This window comes from Gobius niger (assembly GCF_951799975.1).
Source record: "Gobius niger genome assembly, chromosome: 14".
Taxonomy (NCBI): domain Eukaryota; kingdom Metazoa; phylum Chordata; class Actinopteri; order Gobiiformes; family Gobiidae; genus Gobius; species Gobius niger.
Genome location: NC_136865.1, coordinates 32958476 through 32978635, shown reverse-complemented (window position 1 = coordinate 32978635; position 20160 = coordinate 32958476). Strand labels below are relative to the sequence as shown.

The 20160-nt window shown below is 43.8% G+C and overlaps 1 protein-coding gene across 1 annotated transcript in view; it reads right to left on the bottom strand.

The window, feature by feature from the left end:
• Positions 1-20160, bottom strand: part of LOC306973772 (venom phosphodiesterase CdcPDE) — a gene marked incomplete at both ends in the record, with an annotated part of 119284 nt that overhangs the window by 75222 nt on the left and 23902 nt on the right. The window contains 6 exons of the mRNA XM_079570765.1: positions 1249-1280; positions 7122-7244; positions 14740-14848; positions 19427-19499; positions 19592-19657; positions 19980-20089. Of these exons, the coding sequence (XP_079426891.1) occupies positions 1249-1280; positions 7122-7244; positions 14740-14848; positions 19427-19499; positions 19592-19657; positions 19980-20089 (513 nt within the window). The remainder of the gene's footprint in view (positions 1-1248; positions 1281-7121; positions 7245-14739; positions 14849-19426; positions 19500-19591; positions 19658-19979; positions 20090-20160) is intronic.

The following is a 20160-nucleotide window of genomic DNA, read 5'->3' as shown; positions in this document are numbered from 1 at the left end:
AGGGAATAACTTTACAACAGATTAAACTGGACATCAGGGAATAACTTTACATCTGATTAAACTGGACATCAGGGAATAACTTTACATCTGATTAAACTGGACATCAGGGAATAACTTTACAGCAGATTAAACTGGACATCAGGGAATAACTTTACATCCGATTAAACTGGACATCAGGGAATAACTTTACATCTGATTAAACTGGACATCAGGGAATAACTTTACATCAGATTAAACTGGACATCAGGGAATAACTTTACATCGGATTAAACTGGACATCAGGGAATAACTTTACATCTGATTAAACTGGACATCAGGGAATAACTTTACATCAGATTAAACTGGACATCAGGGAATAACTTTACATCTGATTAAACTGGACATCAGGGAATAACTTTACATCTGATTAAACTGGACATCAGGGAATAACTTTACATCTGATTAAACTGGACATCAAGGAATAACTTTACATCTGATTAAACTGGACATCAGGGAGTAACTTTACATCTGATTAAACTGGACATCAGGGAATAACTTTACATCTGATTAAACTGGACATCAAGGAATAACTTTACATCTGATTAAACTGGACATCAGGGAATAACTTTACATCTGATTAAACTGGACATCAGGGAGTAACTTTACATCTGATTAAACTGGACATCAGGGAATAACTTTACAGCAGATTAAACTGGACATCAGGGAATAACTTTACATCCGATTAAACTGGACATCAGGGAATAACTTTACATCTGATTAAACTGGACATCAGGGAATAACTTTACATCAGATTAAACTGGACATCAGGGAATAACTTTACAGCAGATTAAACTGGACATCAGGGAATAACTTTACAGCAGATTAAACTGGACATCAGGGAATAACTTTACATCAGATTAAACTGGACATCAGGGAATAACTTTACATCCGATTAAACTGGACATCAGGGAATAACTTTACAGCAGATTAAACTGGACATCAGGGAATAACTTTACATCTGATTAACCTGGACATCAGGGAATAACTTTACATCAGATTAAACTGGACATCAGGGAATAACTTTACATCTGATTAAACTGGACATCAGGGAAAAACTTTACATCAGATTAAACTGGACATCAGGGAATAACTTTACATCAGATTAAACTGGACATCAGGGAATAACTTTACATCTGATTAAACTGGACATCAGGTAATAACTCTACATCCGAGCAGAATAAAGTGGCCCTGTTTGGAGGAGGTACTCACGGTCATGTTGGCCACGAGCCCGGCCGGGTCGACTGTGGAGAAAAGAGACACGTTTATTCTCATCAGTGTCGACTTAAAGCAGCGCTAAGTAACTGGTGCCCCTAGAGGCCAGAGGCGCCACTGCAGGTGTTGCACATGTTGGGAACAGCAGGATTTACTAAGGATCGGCTTCACTTGGAAGACTAAATGAACACATCAAAGAGAGTCTGTGTTTAAGCTGCTCAAGACGTTAGCATGCTACCGGTTAGCAACTGTCATCCAACTGTTAACCTCTTAACTCCCGCCTGAACCGAGAGGAGCTTTTTCCTCATGTCATCTGATTTGTTTTCCAGCATTTTTTTGTTGGGCATTCAACTCATTTTTGTTACATTTTTTGTCATTTTTTGGTCAAATTTTTATCAAATTTTTGTCATTTTTGCAATTTTTTTGGTCACATTTTGTAATTTTTTTGTCAAATTTGTGTCACATTTTTGTCAATTTTTTGTTATTTTTTTGTCACATTTTTGTCATTTTTTCTTAAATTTTTTGTCAATTTTTTTGTGACATTGTTGTGACATTTTTGCCACTTTTACCAACAATGTTTTCTCACTTTTTTGTCACATTTCCATCATTGTCCATTTTTTTTTTTTTTTTTGGTCACATTTTTCTAATTTTTTTGTAATATTTTCGTAATTTTTTTCATCAAATTTTTGTCATTTTTTTGTCAAATTTGTATCACATTTTTGTTAAATTTTTGTCATTTTTTGTCACATTTTTGTCATTTTTTGTCACATTTTTTTGTCAATTTTTTGTTATTTTTTGTCACATTTTCTTACATTTTTTTGTCAATTTCTTGTGACATTGTTGTGACATTTTTGCCACTTTTACCAACAATTTTTCGTCACTTTTTGTTGTTGTCACATTTCGATCATTGTTTTCGTCTCAGTTTTGTTGCCTTTTTCCAGAAGCTTTTGGATTGGGGTAAAGCCAAACTGGAGAAATGTGCTCGGTTCAGGTGGGAGTTAAGGGGTTAACGGCTCCAACAGGATAAACACACGTGCGTCTCACATCTATGAACACTGAGGAAACACTACAGTAACAGCTCTGACCTCTGACCTCTGCCACATGAGCTGAGCTGTTGAAGCTAAATGCTAACCAGTAGCATGCTAACGTCACTGGTTTCTTCACATAAACGTTTTTACTGTTTCCTCCTTGAGTAATGATTAAGAGAACATAAAAATACCACTGTCATTTTCATCAGTAGAGATATTGTTACATTTGCAGTACTGCACAGTTCTACTTCGGTATTCAAAATGGCCGCCAGAACAACAAAGGTCACGTGACTGAAAAGCATGTGTAAGTCCTTTCATGGTTTAGCACCAAAGTCCATCTCTGACATGTTCGAGCCGTGTGAAGCAGCTCAGGGAGGGGCCCCCTGGTGGTTCCCAGAGTCTGGACTAAACACGGTGAGGTCTGGAACAGCCTCAGCGAGGACGTGACACCGGCCTCAACCCTGACTGTGTTTAAAGCAGCGATACCTGATTGTTGTGTAGCTCTGGAGTGAGACTGGCTTTGTCTTCTTTAAGTATATTATGAACTCAGGAAACACTGTAGATCTAATTATAAAGCACTTGTGTCTCACGGACTTGGAGCCGAGTTTCCTCACATTCTTGTGAACGTGACCCTGAAAAGTGACCTTGCTGATTGTGAAACGTGCCGATAAACATGTCCCTGTGAAGAAAAGGAAAGCTACAACCGTAAATGCTCTAATATCGGCCGGGGCCTTTATTTACTCCAGGGCATCAGGACCAGGCCTTTATTGGAACCAGGCCACAGTTAGAGACAGGCCTTTGTTTCTATTTGAGCAAAACGGACGACCAGGAAAACGAAGAAAAACGAGATTTGTGTCCATTTGCACCTAAAATATTAGGTTTATTTATTAATGAACATTTCAAACCCTCTCCCAGCGGCTGGAACATTGACGCCTTTTATTTTGTCGGGACAACAGGAAGTGTTTCGTTGCTGTTAGCGGAGCTTTGACATCAGTGTCACTGCAGGTTTCTGTTTCGTTTTTACCGGACCGGATTATTTGTTGTTATCTTGTGTAAAAGGCGAGTTTAGACGGAGCGTTTGTGTTTGTGATCGATCATGAGACTGACCCGAGAGAAGACGAGACGCTCGCGCTGATGGGAGGAGTTATTTTGAGGCGTGGGACTGACCTGCACACGGAGCAGCTGGACGTGCTTTGAAGACGCCATGGAGACTTTATTAAAACCCTTTATTAAAGTCCTGTTTCCAAATATGGTCACAGGAGGTTTGAAAAGTGGCTAAATCTGTGTCAAAGTTACGCTGGGATCAGCTCCTCCACAGCGTCCCCCTCGGCCCGGGTTCAGTTTGTTACTTCCTGTACCTGAGTTTTCATTTACACCAGTATGAGACTAATTCCTAACATGGTAGGGCTGTGCAATTAATCGAAATTCGATTACGATTTCGATTTACAACAGTAAATGATTACAAAATTAGCATGATCGCAAAAAATCGATTATACATTTTTTTTTTCAATATATATTTTTTTTTTCAAATTTTTTTTTTTATTATTTTTTTTTTCACATTTTTTTTTCTAATTTTTTGATTTTTGTCACTTTTTTGATGGATTTTTGTCACTTTTTTTGCTGGATTTTTGTCACTTTTTTGCTGGATTTTTGTCTTTTTTGCTGGATTTTTGTCTTTTTTTTATGGATTTTTGTCATTTTTTTGCTGGATTTTTGTCACTTTTTTGCTGGATTTTTGTCTTTTTTTTATGGATTTTTGTCATTTTTTTGCTGGATTTTTGTCACTTTTTTGATGGATTTTTGTCTTTTTTTGATGGATTTTTGTCACTTTTTTGTTGGATTTTTGTCACTTTTTTGATGGATTTTGTCTTTTTCTTTATGGATTTTTGTCATTTTTTTGCTGGATTTTTGTCTTTTTTGCTGGATTTTTGTCTTTTTTTTTGCTGGATTTTTGTCTTTTTTTGATGGATTTTTGTCATTTTTTGATGGATTTTTGTCACTTTTTTGATGGATTTTTGTCTTTTTTTTGCTGGATTTTTGTCTTTTTTTGCTGGATTTTTGTCTTTTTTTTGCTGGATTTTTGTCTTTTTTTGCTGGATTTTTGTCTTTTTTTTCTGGATTTTTGTCTTTTTTTTCTGGATTTTTGTCTTTTTTTTGCTGGATTTTTGTCTTTTTTTTCTGGATTTTTGTCTTTTTTTTGCTGGATTTTTGTCACTTTTTTGATGGATTTTTGTCACTTTTTTGATGGATTTTTTTTAAAGGCAACAAATAATCGTTTGAATAATCGTGATTTCAATTATGACAAAAATAATCGTGATTATTATTGTTTCAATAATCGAGCAGCCCTATAACATGGGGAATATTTCTACTGCTATAGTTTCTAATAAAAGCCCCGGCCCCTGTCGGAGACCCGGCCGCTAATGGAACACAGGCCAGTATTAGAGAATTTACAGTAATATGAAATGAATAAATGAAAATATTAAGTCCAGGCTGAAAACATGTCGTCTGCTGCAGCCGATGGCAGTGACTGTGTTTGAATAAATCATTTTCATTCATATTTGTGCTGTTGCATTGATGGATTCGCTTGATGGTGTTAATGGAGCTGCACTGAGGCACTTAGACGAGATGTTTCTCTCTAAATGTTTGTTTGGCTCTAACACGTCCCGGCCCGGCCCTCTGTGCTTTCCCTGGAGCGCGAGCGTCCCGGTTCTGAAGCACCCGCGGCTTCAGCAGAAACGGGTCAGCGTGCGGTCAGGCCCGAGGAGGAGAAAGTTATTTAAAGCCTCTCTTATTGTTTCGTGGAATCCCGACTCATGTTCTCAGGCCGGGTGGATGTGAGCACAAGGACTTTCCAAGAATCCCGGTACGAGAAGCAGATTTCAGCAGAAAGTACAGGAACATTCAGGGGGAAAATGCAACAACAACAAACAACATGAAGTTCAGATCAGAGACGCCTGTGATCATGAAGGATTGAGAGTTTGTCTTGAAGCTAAAGGCTAACATGCTTTAAAAGAATATATATATAAAGGCACTATTTCAAGTTGTGTAAAGCATTAACCGCTTAACTCCCACCTGAACCGAGCATGTTTTCCCGACGAAAACAATGATGGAAAAGTGGCAAAAATGTGACAAAATAATGACAAAAAAATGACAAAAATGTGATAAAAAAATGACAAAAATGTGACAAAAAAATGACAAAAATGTGACAAAAATGTGACAAAAAATGACAAAAATGTGACAAAAAATGACAAAAAAATGACAAAAATGTGACAAAAATGTGACAAAAATATGACCAAAATATGACCAAAATATGACCAAAAATGACCAAAAATGACCAAAAAATGTGACAAAAATTTGACCAAAAAATGGCAAAAAAAAAAAAAAATGTGACAAAAATTTGACCAAAAAATTGACAAAAAATTACAAAAATGTAATAAAAAATTGACAAAAAAAAAAAAAAAAAAATGTGACCAAAAAAGTGACAAAAATGAAGAAAAAAAAATGTGATGACGTGAGGAAAAAAGATCCTTTCGGGTTCAGAGGTGATGAGGAGGTGAGGGGGCGGGGTCAGAGGTGAGTAGGAGGTGAGGGGGCGGGGTCAGAGGTGTGTAGGAGGTGAGGGGGCGGGGTCAGAGGTGAGTAGGAGGTGAGGGGGCGGGGTCAGAGGTGAGTAGGAGGTGAGGGGGCGGGGTCAGAGGTGTGTAGGAGGTGAGGGGGCGGGGTCAGAGGTGAGTAGGAGGTGAGGGGGCGGGGTCAGAGGTGTGTAGGAGGTGAGGGGGCGGGGTCAGAGGTGAGTAGGAGGTGAGGGGGCGGGGTCAGAGGTGTGTAGGAGGTGAGGGGGCGGGGTCAGAGGTGTGTGGGAGGTGAGGGGGCGGGGTCAGAGGTGAGTGGGAGGTGAGGGGGCGGGGTCAGAGGTGTGTAGGAGGTGAGGGGGCGGGGTCAGAGGTGTGTGGGAGGTGAGGGGGCGGGGTCAGAGGTGAGTGGGAGGTGAGGGGGCGGGGTCAGAGGTGTGTAGGAGGTGAGGGGGCGGGGTCAGAGGTGAGTAGGAGGTGAGGGGGCGGGGTCAGAGGTGAGTAGGAGGTGAGGGGGCGGGGTCAGAGGTGTGTAGGAGGTGAGGGGGCGGGGTCAGAGGTGTGTAGGAGGTGAGGGGGCGGGGTCAGAGGTGAGGGGGCGGGGTCAGAGGTGTGTAGGAGGTGAGGGGGCGGGGTCAGAGGTGAGGGGGCGGGGTCAGAGGTGATGAGGAGGTGAGGGGGCGGGGTCAGAGGTGAGTAGGAGGTGAGGGGGCGGGGTCAGAGGTGTGTAGGAGGTGAGGGGGCGGGGTCAGAGGTGAGTAGGAGGTGAGGGGGCGGGGTCAGAGGTGTGTAGGAGGTGAGGGGGCGGGGTCAGAGGTGTGTGGGAGGTGAGGGGGCGGGGTCAGAGGTGAGTGGGAGGTGAGGGGGCGGGGTCAGAGGTGTGTAGGAGGTGAGGGGGCGGGGTCAGAGGTGAGTAGGAGGTGAGGGGGCGGGGTCAGAGGTGAGTAGGAGGTGAGGGGGCGGGGTCAGAGGTGTGTAGGAGGTGAGGGGGCGGGGTCAGAGGTGAGTAGGAGGTGAGGGGGCGGGGTCAGAGGTGAGTAGGAGGTGAGGGGGCGGGGTCAGAGGTGTGTAGGAGGTGAGGGGGCGGGGTCAGAGGTGAGTAGGAGGTGAGGGGGCGGGGTCAGAGGTGTGTAGGAGGTGAGGGGGCGGGGTCAGAGGTGTGTGGGAGGTGAGGGGGCGGGGTCAGAGGTGAGTAGGAGGTGAGGGGGCGGGGTCAGAGGTGTGTAGGAGGTGAGGGGGCGGGGTCAGAGGTGTGTGGGAGGTCACTCACTCTGCGTGTCTTTGTCCCGCCCTCGTATCCGTGCGAACGGTCCCTCGGTGACCCAGTACTTCTGCACGTCTCCCACAAAGCCCTGCAGCGACTCCTTCCTCTCACAGCTCTGCTCCTCCATCCCTGAGGGTCAGAACAGTTCATTATCTCCTCATCCCTGAGGGTCAGAACAGTTCATTATCTCCTCCATCCCTGAGGGTCAGAACAGTTCATTATCTCCATCCCTGAGGGTCAGAACAGTTCATTATCTCCTCCATCCCTGAGGGTCAGAACAGTTCATTATCTCCATCCCTGAGGGTCAGAACAGTTCATTATCTCCTCCATCCCTGAGGGTCAGAACAGTTCATTATCTCCATCCCTGAGGGTCAGAACAGTTCATTATCTCCTCCATCCCTGAGGGTCAGAACAGTTCATTATCTCCATCCCTGAGGGTCAGAACAGTTCATTATCTCCTCCATCCCTGAGGGTCAGAACAGTTCATTATCTCCATCCCTGAGGGTCAGAACAGTTCATTATCTCCATCCCTGAGGGTCAGAACAGTTCATTATCTCCTCATCCCTGAGGGTCAGAACAGTTCATTATCTCCATCCCTGAGGGTCAGAACAGTTCATTATCTCCTCATCCCTGAGGGTCAGAACAGTTAATTATCTCCATCCCTGAGGGTCAGAACAGTTCATTATCTCCATCCCTGAGGGTCAGAACAGTTCATTATCTCCATCCCTGAGGGTCAGAACAGTTCATTATCTCCATCCCTGAGGGTCAGAACAGTTCATTATCTCCTCATCCCTGAGGGTCAGAACAGTTCATTATCTCCATTTTTCTGCATAAATCCTGTTTATTAACCTCTTAACTCCCGCCTGAACCGAGAGCATTTTCTCCAGTTCAGCTTTACCCAAATCCTGTAGGCCAGTGTGACGCCTCATTTGAAAGACCTACAAAACTAAATGGATCTTTTTCCTCACGCCAGATTTTATTTCATCACTTTTTTTGTCGGGCAGTCGTCTCATTTTTGTCAAGTTTTCGGGACTTTTTTGTCACTTTTTCGTCAAATGATTTGCATTTTTTTTTGTCAAATTCTTATCACTTTTTTGTCCATTTTTGTAAAATTTTTTGTCACTTTTTCATCAATGTTTTCTCACTTTTTTGTCAAATTTTTCTCACCTTTTCGTCCATTTTTTCAAATTTTTTCATCAAATTTTTGTCAATTTTTTCTAAATTTTTTGTCACTTTTCCGTCAATGTTTTCTCACTTTTTTGTCACATTTTCATCCTTGTTTTCGTCTCAGTTTTGTCGCTATTTTCACACTTTTTTCCCAGAAGCTTTTGGATTGGGGTAAAGCTGGAGAAAATGTGCTCGGTTCAGGCGGGAGTTAAGGGGTTGATATTGCCTGCGGTTCACAAACACTGCAGCGCCCTCAGCATCCTGGGTTCCCACGGCCTTGGTCCCAGACTCACAGGAGCAGACCCCAGATCAGACCTGACCCAGACTCACAGTAACAGACCCCAGATCAGACTCACAGGAGCAGACCCCAGATCAGACTCAGACCCACAGGAGCAGACCCCAGATCAGACTCAGACTCACAGGAGCAGACCCCAGATCAGACTCAGACCCACAGGAGCAGACCCCAGATCAGACTCAGACCCACAGGAGCAGACCCCAGCACAGATCAGACCTGACTCAGACCCACAGGAGCAGACCCCAGATCAGATTCAGACTCACAGGAGCAGACCCCAGATCAGACTCACAGGAGCAGACCCCAGATCAGACTCACAGGAGCAGACCCCAGATCAGACCCACAGGAGCAGACCCCAGATCAGACCCACAGGAGCAGACCCCAGATCAGACCCACAGGAGCAGACCCCAGATCAGACTCACAGGAGCAGACCCCAGACCAGACTCACAGGAGCAGACCCCAGATCAGACTCACAGGAGCAGACCCCAGACCTGACTCAGACCCACAGGAGCAGACCCCAGATCAGACTCACAGGAGCAGACCCCAGATCAGACTCACAGGAGCAGACCCCAGCACAGATCAGACCCACAGGAGCAGACCCCAGATCAGACTCAGACCCACAGGAGCAGACCCCAGATCAGACTCACAGGAGCAGACCCCAGATCAGACTCAGACCCACAGGAGCAGACCCCAGATCAGACTCACAGGAGCAGACCCCAGATCAGACCCACAGGAGCAGACCCCAGATCAGACTCACAGGAGCAGACCCCAGACCTGACTCAGACCCACAGGAGCAGACCCCAGATCAGACTCACAGGAGCAGACCCCAGATCAGACCCACAGGAGCAGACCCCAGATCAGACTCACAGGAGCAGACCCCAGATCAGACTCACAGGAGCAGACCCCAGATCAGTCCCAGACTCACAGGAGCAGACCCCAGATCAGACTCACAGGAGCAGACCCCAGATCAGACTCACAGGAGCAGACCCCAGATCAGACCTGACTCACAGGAGCAGACCCCAGATCAGATCAGACCCACAGGAGCAGACCCCAGATCAGACTCACAGGAGCAGACCCCAGATCAGACTCACAGGAGCAGACCCCAGATCAGACTCACAGGAGCAGACCCCAGATCAGACTCACAGGAGCAGACCCCAGATCAGACCCACAGGAGCAGACCCCAGATCAGACTCACAGGAGCAGACCCCAGATCAGACCCACAGGAGCAGACCCCAGATCAGACCCACAGGAGCAGACCCCAGATCAGACCCACAGGAGCAGACCCCAGATCAGACTCACAGGAGCAGACCCCAGATCAGACTCACAGGAGCAGACCCCAGATCAGACCCACAGGAGCAGACCCCAGATCAGACTCACAGGAGCAGACCCCAGATCAGACTCACAGGAGCAGACCCCAGATCAGACTCACAGGAGCAGACCCCAGATCAGACTCACAGGAGCAGACCCCAGATCAGACTCACAGGAGCAGACCCCAGATCAGACTCACAGGAGCAGACCCCAGATCAGACTCACAGGAGCAGACCCCAGATCAGACTCACAGGAGCAGACCCCAGATCAGACTCACAGGAGCAGACCCCAGATCAGACCCACAGGAGCAGACCCCAGATCAGACCCACAGGAGCAGACCCCAGATCAGACTCACAGTAACAGACCCCAGATCAGACTCACAGGAGCAGACCCCAGATCAGACCCACAGGAGCAGACCCCAGATCAGACCCAGACCCACAGGAGCAGACCCCAGATCAGACCCAGACCCACAGGAGCAGACCCCAGATCAGTCCCACAGGAGCAGACCCCAGATCAGATCAGACCCACAGGAGCAGACCCCAGATCAGACCCACAGGAGCAGACCCCAGATCAGACTCACAGGAGCAGACCCCAGATCAGACTCAGACTCACAGGAGCAGACCCCAGATCAGACTCACAGGAGCAGACCCCAGATCAGACCCACAGGAGCAGACCCCAGATCAGACCCACAGGAGCAGACCCCAGATCAGACCAGACCCACAGGAGCAGACCCCAGATCAGACTCAGAGGAGCAGACCCCAGATCAGACCCACAGGAGCAGACCCCAGATCAGACCCACAGGAGCAGACCCCAGATCAGACCCACAGGAGCAGACCCCAGATCAGACCCACAGGAGCAGACCCCAGATCAGACCCACAGGAGCAGACCCCAGATCAGACTCAGAGGAGCAGACCCCAGATCAGACCCACAGGAGCAGACCCCAGATCAGACCCACAGGAGCAGACCCCAGATCAGACCCACAGGAGCAGACCCCAGATCAGTCCCAGACTCACAGGAGCAGACCCCAGATCAGACCCACAGGAGCAGACCCCAGATCAGACTCACAGGAGCAGACCCCAGATCAGACCCACAGGAGCAGACCCCAGATCAGACTCAGACCCACAGGAGCAGACCCCAGATCAGACCCACAGGAGCAGACCCCAGATCAGACTCACAGGAGCAGACCCCAGATCAGACCCAGACCGACCCCAGATCAGACCCACAGGAGCAGACCCCAGACCTGACTCAGACCCACAGGAGCAGACCCCAGCACAGATCAGACCCACAGGAGCAGACCCCAGATCAGACTCACAGGAGCAGACCCCAGATCAGACTCACAGGAGCAGACCCCAGATCAGACTCACAGGAGCAGACCCCAGATCAGACCCACAGGAGCAGACCCCAGATCAGACCCACAGGAGCAGACCCCAGATCAGACCCACAGGAGCAGACCCCAGATCAGACCTGACTCACAGGAGCAGACCCCAGACCTGACTCAGACCCACAGGAGCAGACCCCAGATCAGACTCAGACCCACAGGAGCAGACCCCAGATCAGACTCACAGGAGCAGACCCCAGATCAGACCCACAGGAGCAGACCCCAGATCAGACCCACAGGAGCAGACCCCAGATCAGACTCACAGGAGCAGACCCCAGATCAGACTCACAGGAGCAGACCCCAGATCAGACCCACAGGAGCAGACCCCAGATCAGTCCCAGACCCACAGGAGCAGACCCCAGATCAGACCCACAGGAGCAGACCCCAGACCAGACCCACAGGAGCAGACCCCAGATCAGACCAGACTCACAGGAGCAGACCCCAGATCAGTCCCAGACTCACAGGAGCAGACCCCAGATCAGACTCACAGGAGCAGACCCCAGATCAGACTCACAGGAGCAGACCCCAGATCAGACTCACAGGAGCAGACCCCAGATCAGACCCACAGGAGCAGACCCCAGCACAGATCTGATCAGTCCCAGACTTGCAGTGGTTTCAGGCCCTCAGGGTTTTTCCATTTCTCATGAGGTCAAAGACGGCGAAGCGTCGCCTTCGTTCAGACGTTACATATTTTCCTCCGTTCATCATCGACCTGGAGGAGCTCCCGCTGGGATCCATCCAGGAGCAGCTCTCCCTCGTGAGGACACGGAGTCCCGGCCGACAGTAAAGGAACATATTGTCCTTTAGTTTACTGTAGACTGTGGGAAACACCTCTGAATATGAAGCTTTTCAATCCATTCATGTTTCTGCTCCACATGAACAAAGCTCAGAGCTGATCCTTTAAACATGATCTGAGGCTCTTTCAGACGCTCAATACAAGTGTGGATGATTTTAGTCTCTCCTTTTCATTTTTATTTAGTCTGATTTTAGTCGACTCAAACATCTGGACATTTCAGTCACAGTTTTAGTCTCATGAGAAACTTTTACTTTAGTTTTAGTCGCATTTTAGTAGGGCTGTGCAATTAATCGAAATTCGATTACAATTTCGATTACAACAGTAAACGATTACAAAATTAGCATAATCGCAAAAAATCGATTATATTTATTTATTTTTTATTTTTATTTTTTCCAATTCTTTTTTTTTTTTTTCCTAATTTTTGGATTTTTGTCACTTTTTTGATGGATTTTTGTCATTTTTTTGATGGATTTTTGTCACTTTTTTGATGGATTTTTGTCATTTTTTTATGGATTTTTGTCACTTTTTTGATGGATTTTTTTTTTTTTTTTTGATGGATTTTTGTCTTTTTTTGATGGATTTTTTTTTTTTTTTTTGATGGATTTTTGTCTTTTTTTGATGGATTTTTGTCTTTTTTTGATGGATTTTTGTCTTTTTTTTATGGATTTTTGTCATTTTTATGGATTTTTGTCTTCTTTTTGATGGATTTTTGTCATTTTTTATGGATTTTTGTCATTTTTTTGATGGATTTTTGTCATTTTTTTGATGGATTTTTGTCATTTTTTTTATGGATTTTTGTCATTTTTTTGATGGATTTTTGTCATTTTTTTGATGGATTTTTGTCACTTTTTGGATGGATTTTTGTCACTTTTTTGATGGATTTTTGTCATTTTTTTGATGGATTTTTGTCACTTTTTGGATGGATTTTTGTCACTTTTTTGATGGATTTTTGTCATTTTTTTTATGGATTTTTGTCACTTTTTTGATGGATTTTTGTCACTTTTTTGCTGGATTTTTGTCACTTTTTTTGATGGATTTTTGTCTTTTTTTAATGGATTTTTGTCTTTTTTTTTGATGGATTTTTGTCTTTTTTTGATGGATTTTTGTCTTTTTTTGATGGATTTTTGTCTTTTTTTTATGGATTTTTGTCTTTTTTTTATGGATTTTTGTCTTTTTTTTTATGGATTTTTGTCTTTTTTTATGGATTTTTGTCACTTTTTTGATGGATTTTTGTCTTTTTTTTATGGATTTTTGTCTTTTTTTTGATGGATTTTTGTCATTTTTTTTATGGATTTTTGTCATTTTTTTTATGGATTTTTGTCATTTTTTTGATGGATTTTTGTCATTTTTTTGATGGATTTTTGTCACTTTTTTGATGGATTTTTGTCATTTTTTTTATGGATTTTTGTCATTTTTTTGATGGATTTTTGTCATTTTTTTTATGGATTTTTGTCATTTTTTTGATGGATTTTTGTCATTTTTTTGATGGATTTTTGTCACTTTTTGGATGGATTTTTGTCACTTTTTTGATGGATTTTTGTCACTTTTTTGATGGATTTTTGTCATTTTTTTTATGGATTTTTGTCACTTTTTTGATGGATTTTTGTCACTTTTTTGCTGGATTTTTGTCACTTTTTTTGATGGATTTTTGTCTTTTTTTGATGGATTTTTGTCTTTTTTTTTGATGGATTTTTGTCTTTTTTTGATGGATTTTTGTCTTTTTTTGATGGATTTTTGTCTTTTTTTTATGGATTTTTGTCTTTTTTTTATGGATTTTTGTCTTTTTTTTAATGGATTTTTGTCTTTTTTTATGGATTTTTGTCACTTTTTTGATGGATTTTTGTCTTTTTTTTATGGATTTTTGTCTTTTTTTTGATGGATTTTTGTCATTTTTTTGATGGATTTTTGTCATTTTTTTGATGGATTTTTGTCACTTTTTGGATGGATTTTTGTCACTTTTTTGATGGATTTTTGTCATTTTTTTGATGGATTTTTGTCACTTTTTGGATGGATTTTTGTCACTTTTTTGATGGATTTTTGTCATTTTTTTTATGGATTTTTGTCACTTTTTTAATGGATTTTTGTCACTTTTTGGATGTTTTTTTTTAAAGGCAACAAATAATCGTTTGAATAATCGTGATTTCAATTATGACAAAAATAATCGTGATTATTATTTTTTCAATAATCGAGCAGCCCTACATTTTAGTCACAAAAACATCACTTTGACTAAAATGAAGACTGAATATTTTAGTCGAGGAAACGAGGTGCTGCCTGACTCTTGTGTCCCTGTTCACTCCCGTCTCAGACCCTGTCGGGGCCGTCCTTTCCTCGCGGGTTCAGGGCTCCAGGTGAAAAGAATTAAAGAAAAAACAATGACGTTACAACATCCGAGTTTCAGAGCCAAATCCCACAGACCTGAGGCTGAGCCGATCCCAGGCCAGGAGTCATGAGCCATCACTGTGCTCAGAAGTTTACTCACCCTGGAGGATTTATCCCTCATTTCTCAGAGGACGTGACTAAAAACACAAACACTTGTTTTCACTCATGGTCAGGGATGTGGTGAAGACGTTTCAAACCACCAGAACTAAAGAAAACACCAAAAAGACCGCGACCACACAGACTCAGAGCTTCCGTGTGAATGGGGCGTAACTGTGTGTGGGTGTGGCTGCGTCGCCGTGGTTACCGTGGTCGGCGACGACGACGATGTTGACGCAGCGATGGAGGCGGAGCTGCTGGAGGCCGTTCATCAGCTGACCCAGGATCAGGTCCACGCCCTGCAGCGCCTCGATCAGCTGAGACAGAGGGGGAGACGGTTACACTCTTCATCAGGGACGTCCCGAGGCCGAGTCCGAGTCCGAGGCATTTGATTTAGAGAATCGCCCGATACCGAGTCCCGATCCGATACCTAATACACTGTTTTTAAAATTAAGAAAAAAACTATATTATTCAACTAGTTTTCATTCATAGTTTTGGATATAGAGTAACTCTGCTGAGTCTGTTTTTTCTCAAGTAAGCGAGACTATTAGGGCCTGATCTTGTGCATCAAAACGCAGACGAGAGCGTAGGGCTGCCCGATTATTGCAAAAATAATAATCACGATTATTTTTGTCATAATTGAAATCACGATTATTCAAACGATTATTTGTTGCCTTTAAAAAAAATCCATTAAAAAAGTGACAAAAATCCATTAAAAAAAGACAAAAATCCATTAAAAAAAAGACAAAAATCCAGCAAAAAAGTGACAAAAATCCAGCAAAAAAAGACAAAAATCCAGCAAAAAAAAGACAAAAATCCATCAAAAAAGGGACAAAAATCCATCAAAAAAGTGACAAAAATCCAGCAAAAAAAAGACAAAAATCCAGCAAAAAAAAAGACAAAAATCCATCAAAAAAGTGACAAAAATCCATCAAAAAGAAAGAAAAAAATCCATCAAAAAAGTGACAAAAATCCAGCAAAAAAAGACAAAAATCAAAAAATTAGAAAAAAAAATGTGGAAAAAAAAATGAAAAAAAAAAAAAATGAAAAAAAAAAAATTTATAATCAATTTTCTGCGATTATGCTAATTTTGTAATCGTTTACTGTTGTAATCGAAATCGTAATCGAATTTCGATTAATTGCACAGCCCTACGATAGCGTGACATTTTGCCTCAGTAGCAGCACTTTGTGATCTTTCACTCCAGACTCCAACCAGATCGACTCTGGGAGTGTGGGGTGAACATGTGCTTTTGTTTTGCTTCGCGTTCGGACGCTGTAGCTGTTTTTCTCTGGAGACGTGAACATGGTTTAGCTCACGATGGTTTAGCTCACGATGGTTTAGCTCACGATGGTTTAGCTCACGATGGTTTAGCTCACCATGGTTTAGCTCACCATGGTTTAGCTCACGATGGTTTAGCTCACGATGGGGTAAATAAAGTTTTTAGTTTGACCTGTGAGAGCCTCAGGCTTAAGAAAGAACGTGAGACAGCGCCATGTAAACCAGGAAGTGAATGTCAGCCGTGTTTCCATCAGTGCAGTCGCCTCCTCTTGTGACGCCCCCTGCAGGTGACGGAGGCGAATGGCACATATAGCACCGCCCCGTGCGCCGCCCCGTGCGCCGCCACAACATCTGGCCCTGAGACTTTACAGTGTAATATAGTTTTACACAGAGAGGGTGATCGAAAATCCCATTCTTTACTGAATGTGTTTGTTGATTGGCAATGAAAACAAAACTTGGGCAATACATTTTTTATCCAATCCAACTTTATTCATAATGCACTTTAAAAACAACAGAGTGACCAAAGTGCAAAACACAACAGCAAAAGCTCACAGGAAAGAGCACATAGGTAAAAAGAATACAAGGAATACAGGCAAAGAAAGATCAAAATACAATTAAAGGCTACAGGAAACAGTTTTAAAACCAGAGAGTGACTCGGCCTGTCTAAGGTGCGAGGGCAGTTCCACAGTGACGGGTCTGCAGCTGAAAAGGCTCGATCGCCTCAGTTTGCAACGTGAAAAACTGTAAAAACAAACACTGCAGTCATGTGGCAGCTAAATAACACAATATGTTTAAGGCTAAAAGTGCCATGTTACCCTGATCACAGTCTCTTTAATAAGTAGATACAGGGCGACCACATTTCCCAGCCTGGAAACCGGGACGGGGTCGAGGTCAGATCTGAGGTCGCCCTGCTCGGTATGAAGCTCTAAAACGGGTAAAAACGGCGTCACCGCCTCCTCACAATCATCAATATCTCGAAAACGACAACAGCACAAACGATTGACAATGGAAGCTGAGGAGAAGGTGTGACTCCTGGATGAGGACAGCCCTGAGGAGACGCTCGTGGCTCCTCACTAGGGCTGCTCGATTATTGAAAAAATAATAATCACGATTATTTTTGTCATAATTGAAATCACGATTATTCAAACGATTATTTGTTGCCTTTAAAAAAAATCCATCAAAAAAAGACAAAAATCCATTAAAAAAACCCACAAAAATCCAGCAGAAAAAAGACAAAAATCCATCAAAAAAGTGACAAAAATCCATCAAAAAAGTGACAAAAATCCATCAAAAAAGTGACAAAAATCCATCAAAAAAGTGACAAAAATCCATCAAAAAATTGACAAAAATCCATCAAAAAAGTGACAAAAATCCATCAAAAAAGTGACAAAAATCCATCAAAAAAGTGACAAAAATCCATCAAAAAAGTGACAAAAATCCATCAAAAAATTGACAAAAATCCATCAAAAAAGTGACAAAAATCCATCAAAAAAGTGACAAAAATCCATCAAAAAAGTGACAAAAATCCAGCAAAAAAGTGACAAAAATCCAGCAAAAAAGTGACAAAAATCCATCAAAAAAGTGACAAAAATCCAGCAAAAAAGTGACAAAAATCCAGCAAAAAAGTGACAAAAATCCATCAAAAAAAAGGCAAAAATCCATCAAAAAAGTGACAAAAATCCATCAAAAAATTGACAAAAATCCATCAAAAAAGTGACAAAAATCCATCAAAAAAGTGACAAAAATCCATCAAAAAAGTGACAAAAATCCATCAAAAAAGTGACAAAAATCCATCAAAAAAGTGACAAAAATCCATCAAAAAAAAAGGCAAAAATCCATCAAAAAAGTGACAAAAATCCAGCAAAAAAGTGACAAAAATCCAGCAAAAAAGTGACAAAAATCCAGCAAAAAAGTGACAAAAATCCAGCAAAAAAGTGACAAAAATCCAGCAAAAAAGTGACAAAAATCCAGCAAAAAAGTGACAAAAAAAAAAAAAAATTGGAAAAAAAATGTGGGAAAAAAAATGGAAAAAAATAAAAAATTGAAAAAAATAAAAAAAAAAGGAAAAAAAATGTATAATCGATTTGTTGCGATTATGCTAATTTTGTAATCGTTTACTGTTGTAATCGAAATCGTAATCGAATTTCGATTAATTGCACAGCCCTACTCCTCACTGTCACCGTTTGGTTCCTCTGTGATGTTGGACTCGTGACCTCTCGAGGACGTTTCCTGAGGATCATGAGGCGCTTCACATCTGCTTCAAATCCCAAACCCCCCAAACGGAGCGGGCTGCAGGAGCTCCAGACGACAGCGATTACAGGAGGAGCCGTTACCGTGAACCATCTGCCTCCTCCAGGGCAGATGAGGTAACTCCAGGTGGACAGATGTGGTTGGTCTGAGGCCAGTTCCTCACTCTGTATCGCGTGTTTTTGATTGTGGTTTTGTCTCTTTTGCGTCACGTTTTGGAGGTTCTTCAGAAGGAGCCGAACCCCGGAGCACCAGGCCAGAGTTTACCCCGATTTGGACTAAACCCGGGGTTAAAGGGGCCATTTTGGATCTTAATTATCTTAATCTAAAAAAGGGAAAAGTCTAAATGGGACTGGAAACATTGTGAACCTTCCTCAGACCTGAGAGGATCATCTGGAGGAGCCGCTCCAGCCTCGTTACTCACGACCTCGTTATCACATACCTGTGGTTTTGCTCCGTCATGAACCTGAGCAAGTACGGGATCAGACCTGGTTTTTTACGGCCTGAGATTCAAACTTTAATGAAGACGATAATGAGAATCAGTTCCTCCTGACGAGCCGTAAACACAGCCTTAAAACAGCACGACACAAACGACTGGAGAACATCTGGATCTGAAGAAACACCAGCGAAACACGGAGAGCGGACCTGAACGTGAGGAAAACAAAAACGGACAAAACATCCAACACTTTCAGCGGCGGAATCCAGATAATGACCAGGTTTTATTTTGTATTATTACCGTAAATGCTCTAATAGAGGCCCGGGCCTTTATTTACTCGAGGGCATCAGGACCAGGCCTTTATTGGAACCAGGCCACAATTAGAGACAGGCCTTTATTTCTATTTGAGCAAAACGGACGACCAGGAAAATGAAGAAAAACGAGATTTGTGTCCATTTGCACCTAAAATATTAGGTTCACTTATTAACTAACATTTCAAACCCTCTCCCAGCGGCTGGAACATTGACGCCTTTTATTTTGTCGGGACAACAGGAAGTGTTTCGTTGCTGTTAGCGGAGCTTTGACATCAGTGTCACTGCAGGTTTCTGTTTCGTTTTTACCGGACCGGATTATTTGTTGTTATCTTGTGTAAAAGGCGAGTTTAGACGGAGCGTTTGTGTTTGTGATCGATCATGAGACTGACCCGAGAGAAGACGAGACGCTCGCGCTGATGGGAGGAGTTATTTTGAGGCGTGGGACTGACCTGCACACGGAGCAGCTGGACGTGCTTTGAAGACCCCGCCTCTGTCGGAGACCCGGCTTTAATTTACCTCCCCCCCCCTCGACAGGACTGTAGTTCAGACTCACCCCCCCCTCGATGGGACTGTAGTTCACACTCACCCCCCCCTCGATGGGACTGTAGTTCACACTCACCCCCCCGCTGACTGGGCCGTAGCTGTGTCCGGACTTGTCGGGCTCCTCCAGGTACAGCGTGAGGAAGTCTGGGCTGAACACAGAGGTCAGAGGTCAGGGGTCAGAGGTCAGGGGTCAGAGGTCAGGGGTCAGGGGTCAGGGGTCAGTATTTGAGTCTGGACTCACCGCTGACCGTCCGGCAGCTGCAGCCACTTCAGCACCGTGAACACGCGCTCCTCGAACGGGACTTTCCTGGAACGGGACGAACGTTTCAGTCACGGAGGATCCTTTTTGGAACTGAAGGATCTGACTGTGTGGTCTGGTCTGGTCTGGCCTGGCCTGGTCTGGCCTGGTCTGGTCTGGCCTGGTCTGGTCTGGTCTGGTCTGGTCTGGTCTGGCCTGGTCTGTGGTCTGGTCTGGTCTGGTCTGGTCTGGTCTGGTCTGGTCTGGCCTGGTCTGTGGTCTGGTCTGGTCTGGTCTGGCCTGGTCTGGTCTGGTCTGGTCTGGCCTGGTCTGGTCTGGTCTGGTCTGGTCTGGCCTGGGGGAAGCGTCTGGGGAGAGTGTAGTCACTGACCCGTCGTACGGCCGGTACATGTCCGGGAAGCTGCCGTTGACTTCGACGTCTGATCCGGGCCAGAAGAACGTGGCCGACCTCAGGCCCTGGTACGAGGCCGTGTGCCAGATCTGAGAATATAAAATAATATAATATAAAATGATATGATATGATATGAAGTAAAAAAGAAGATAGTAGAAGT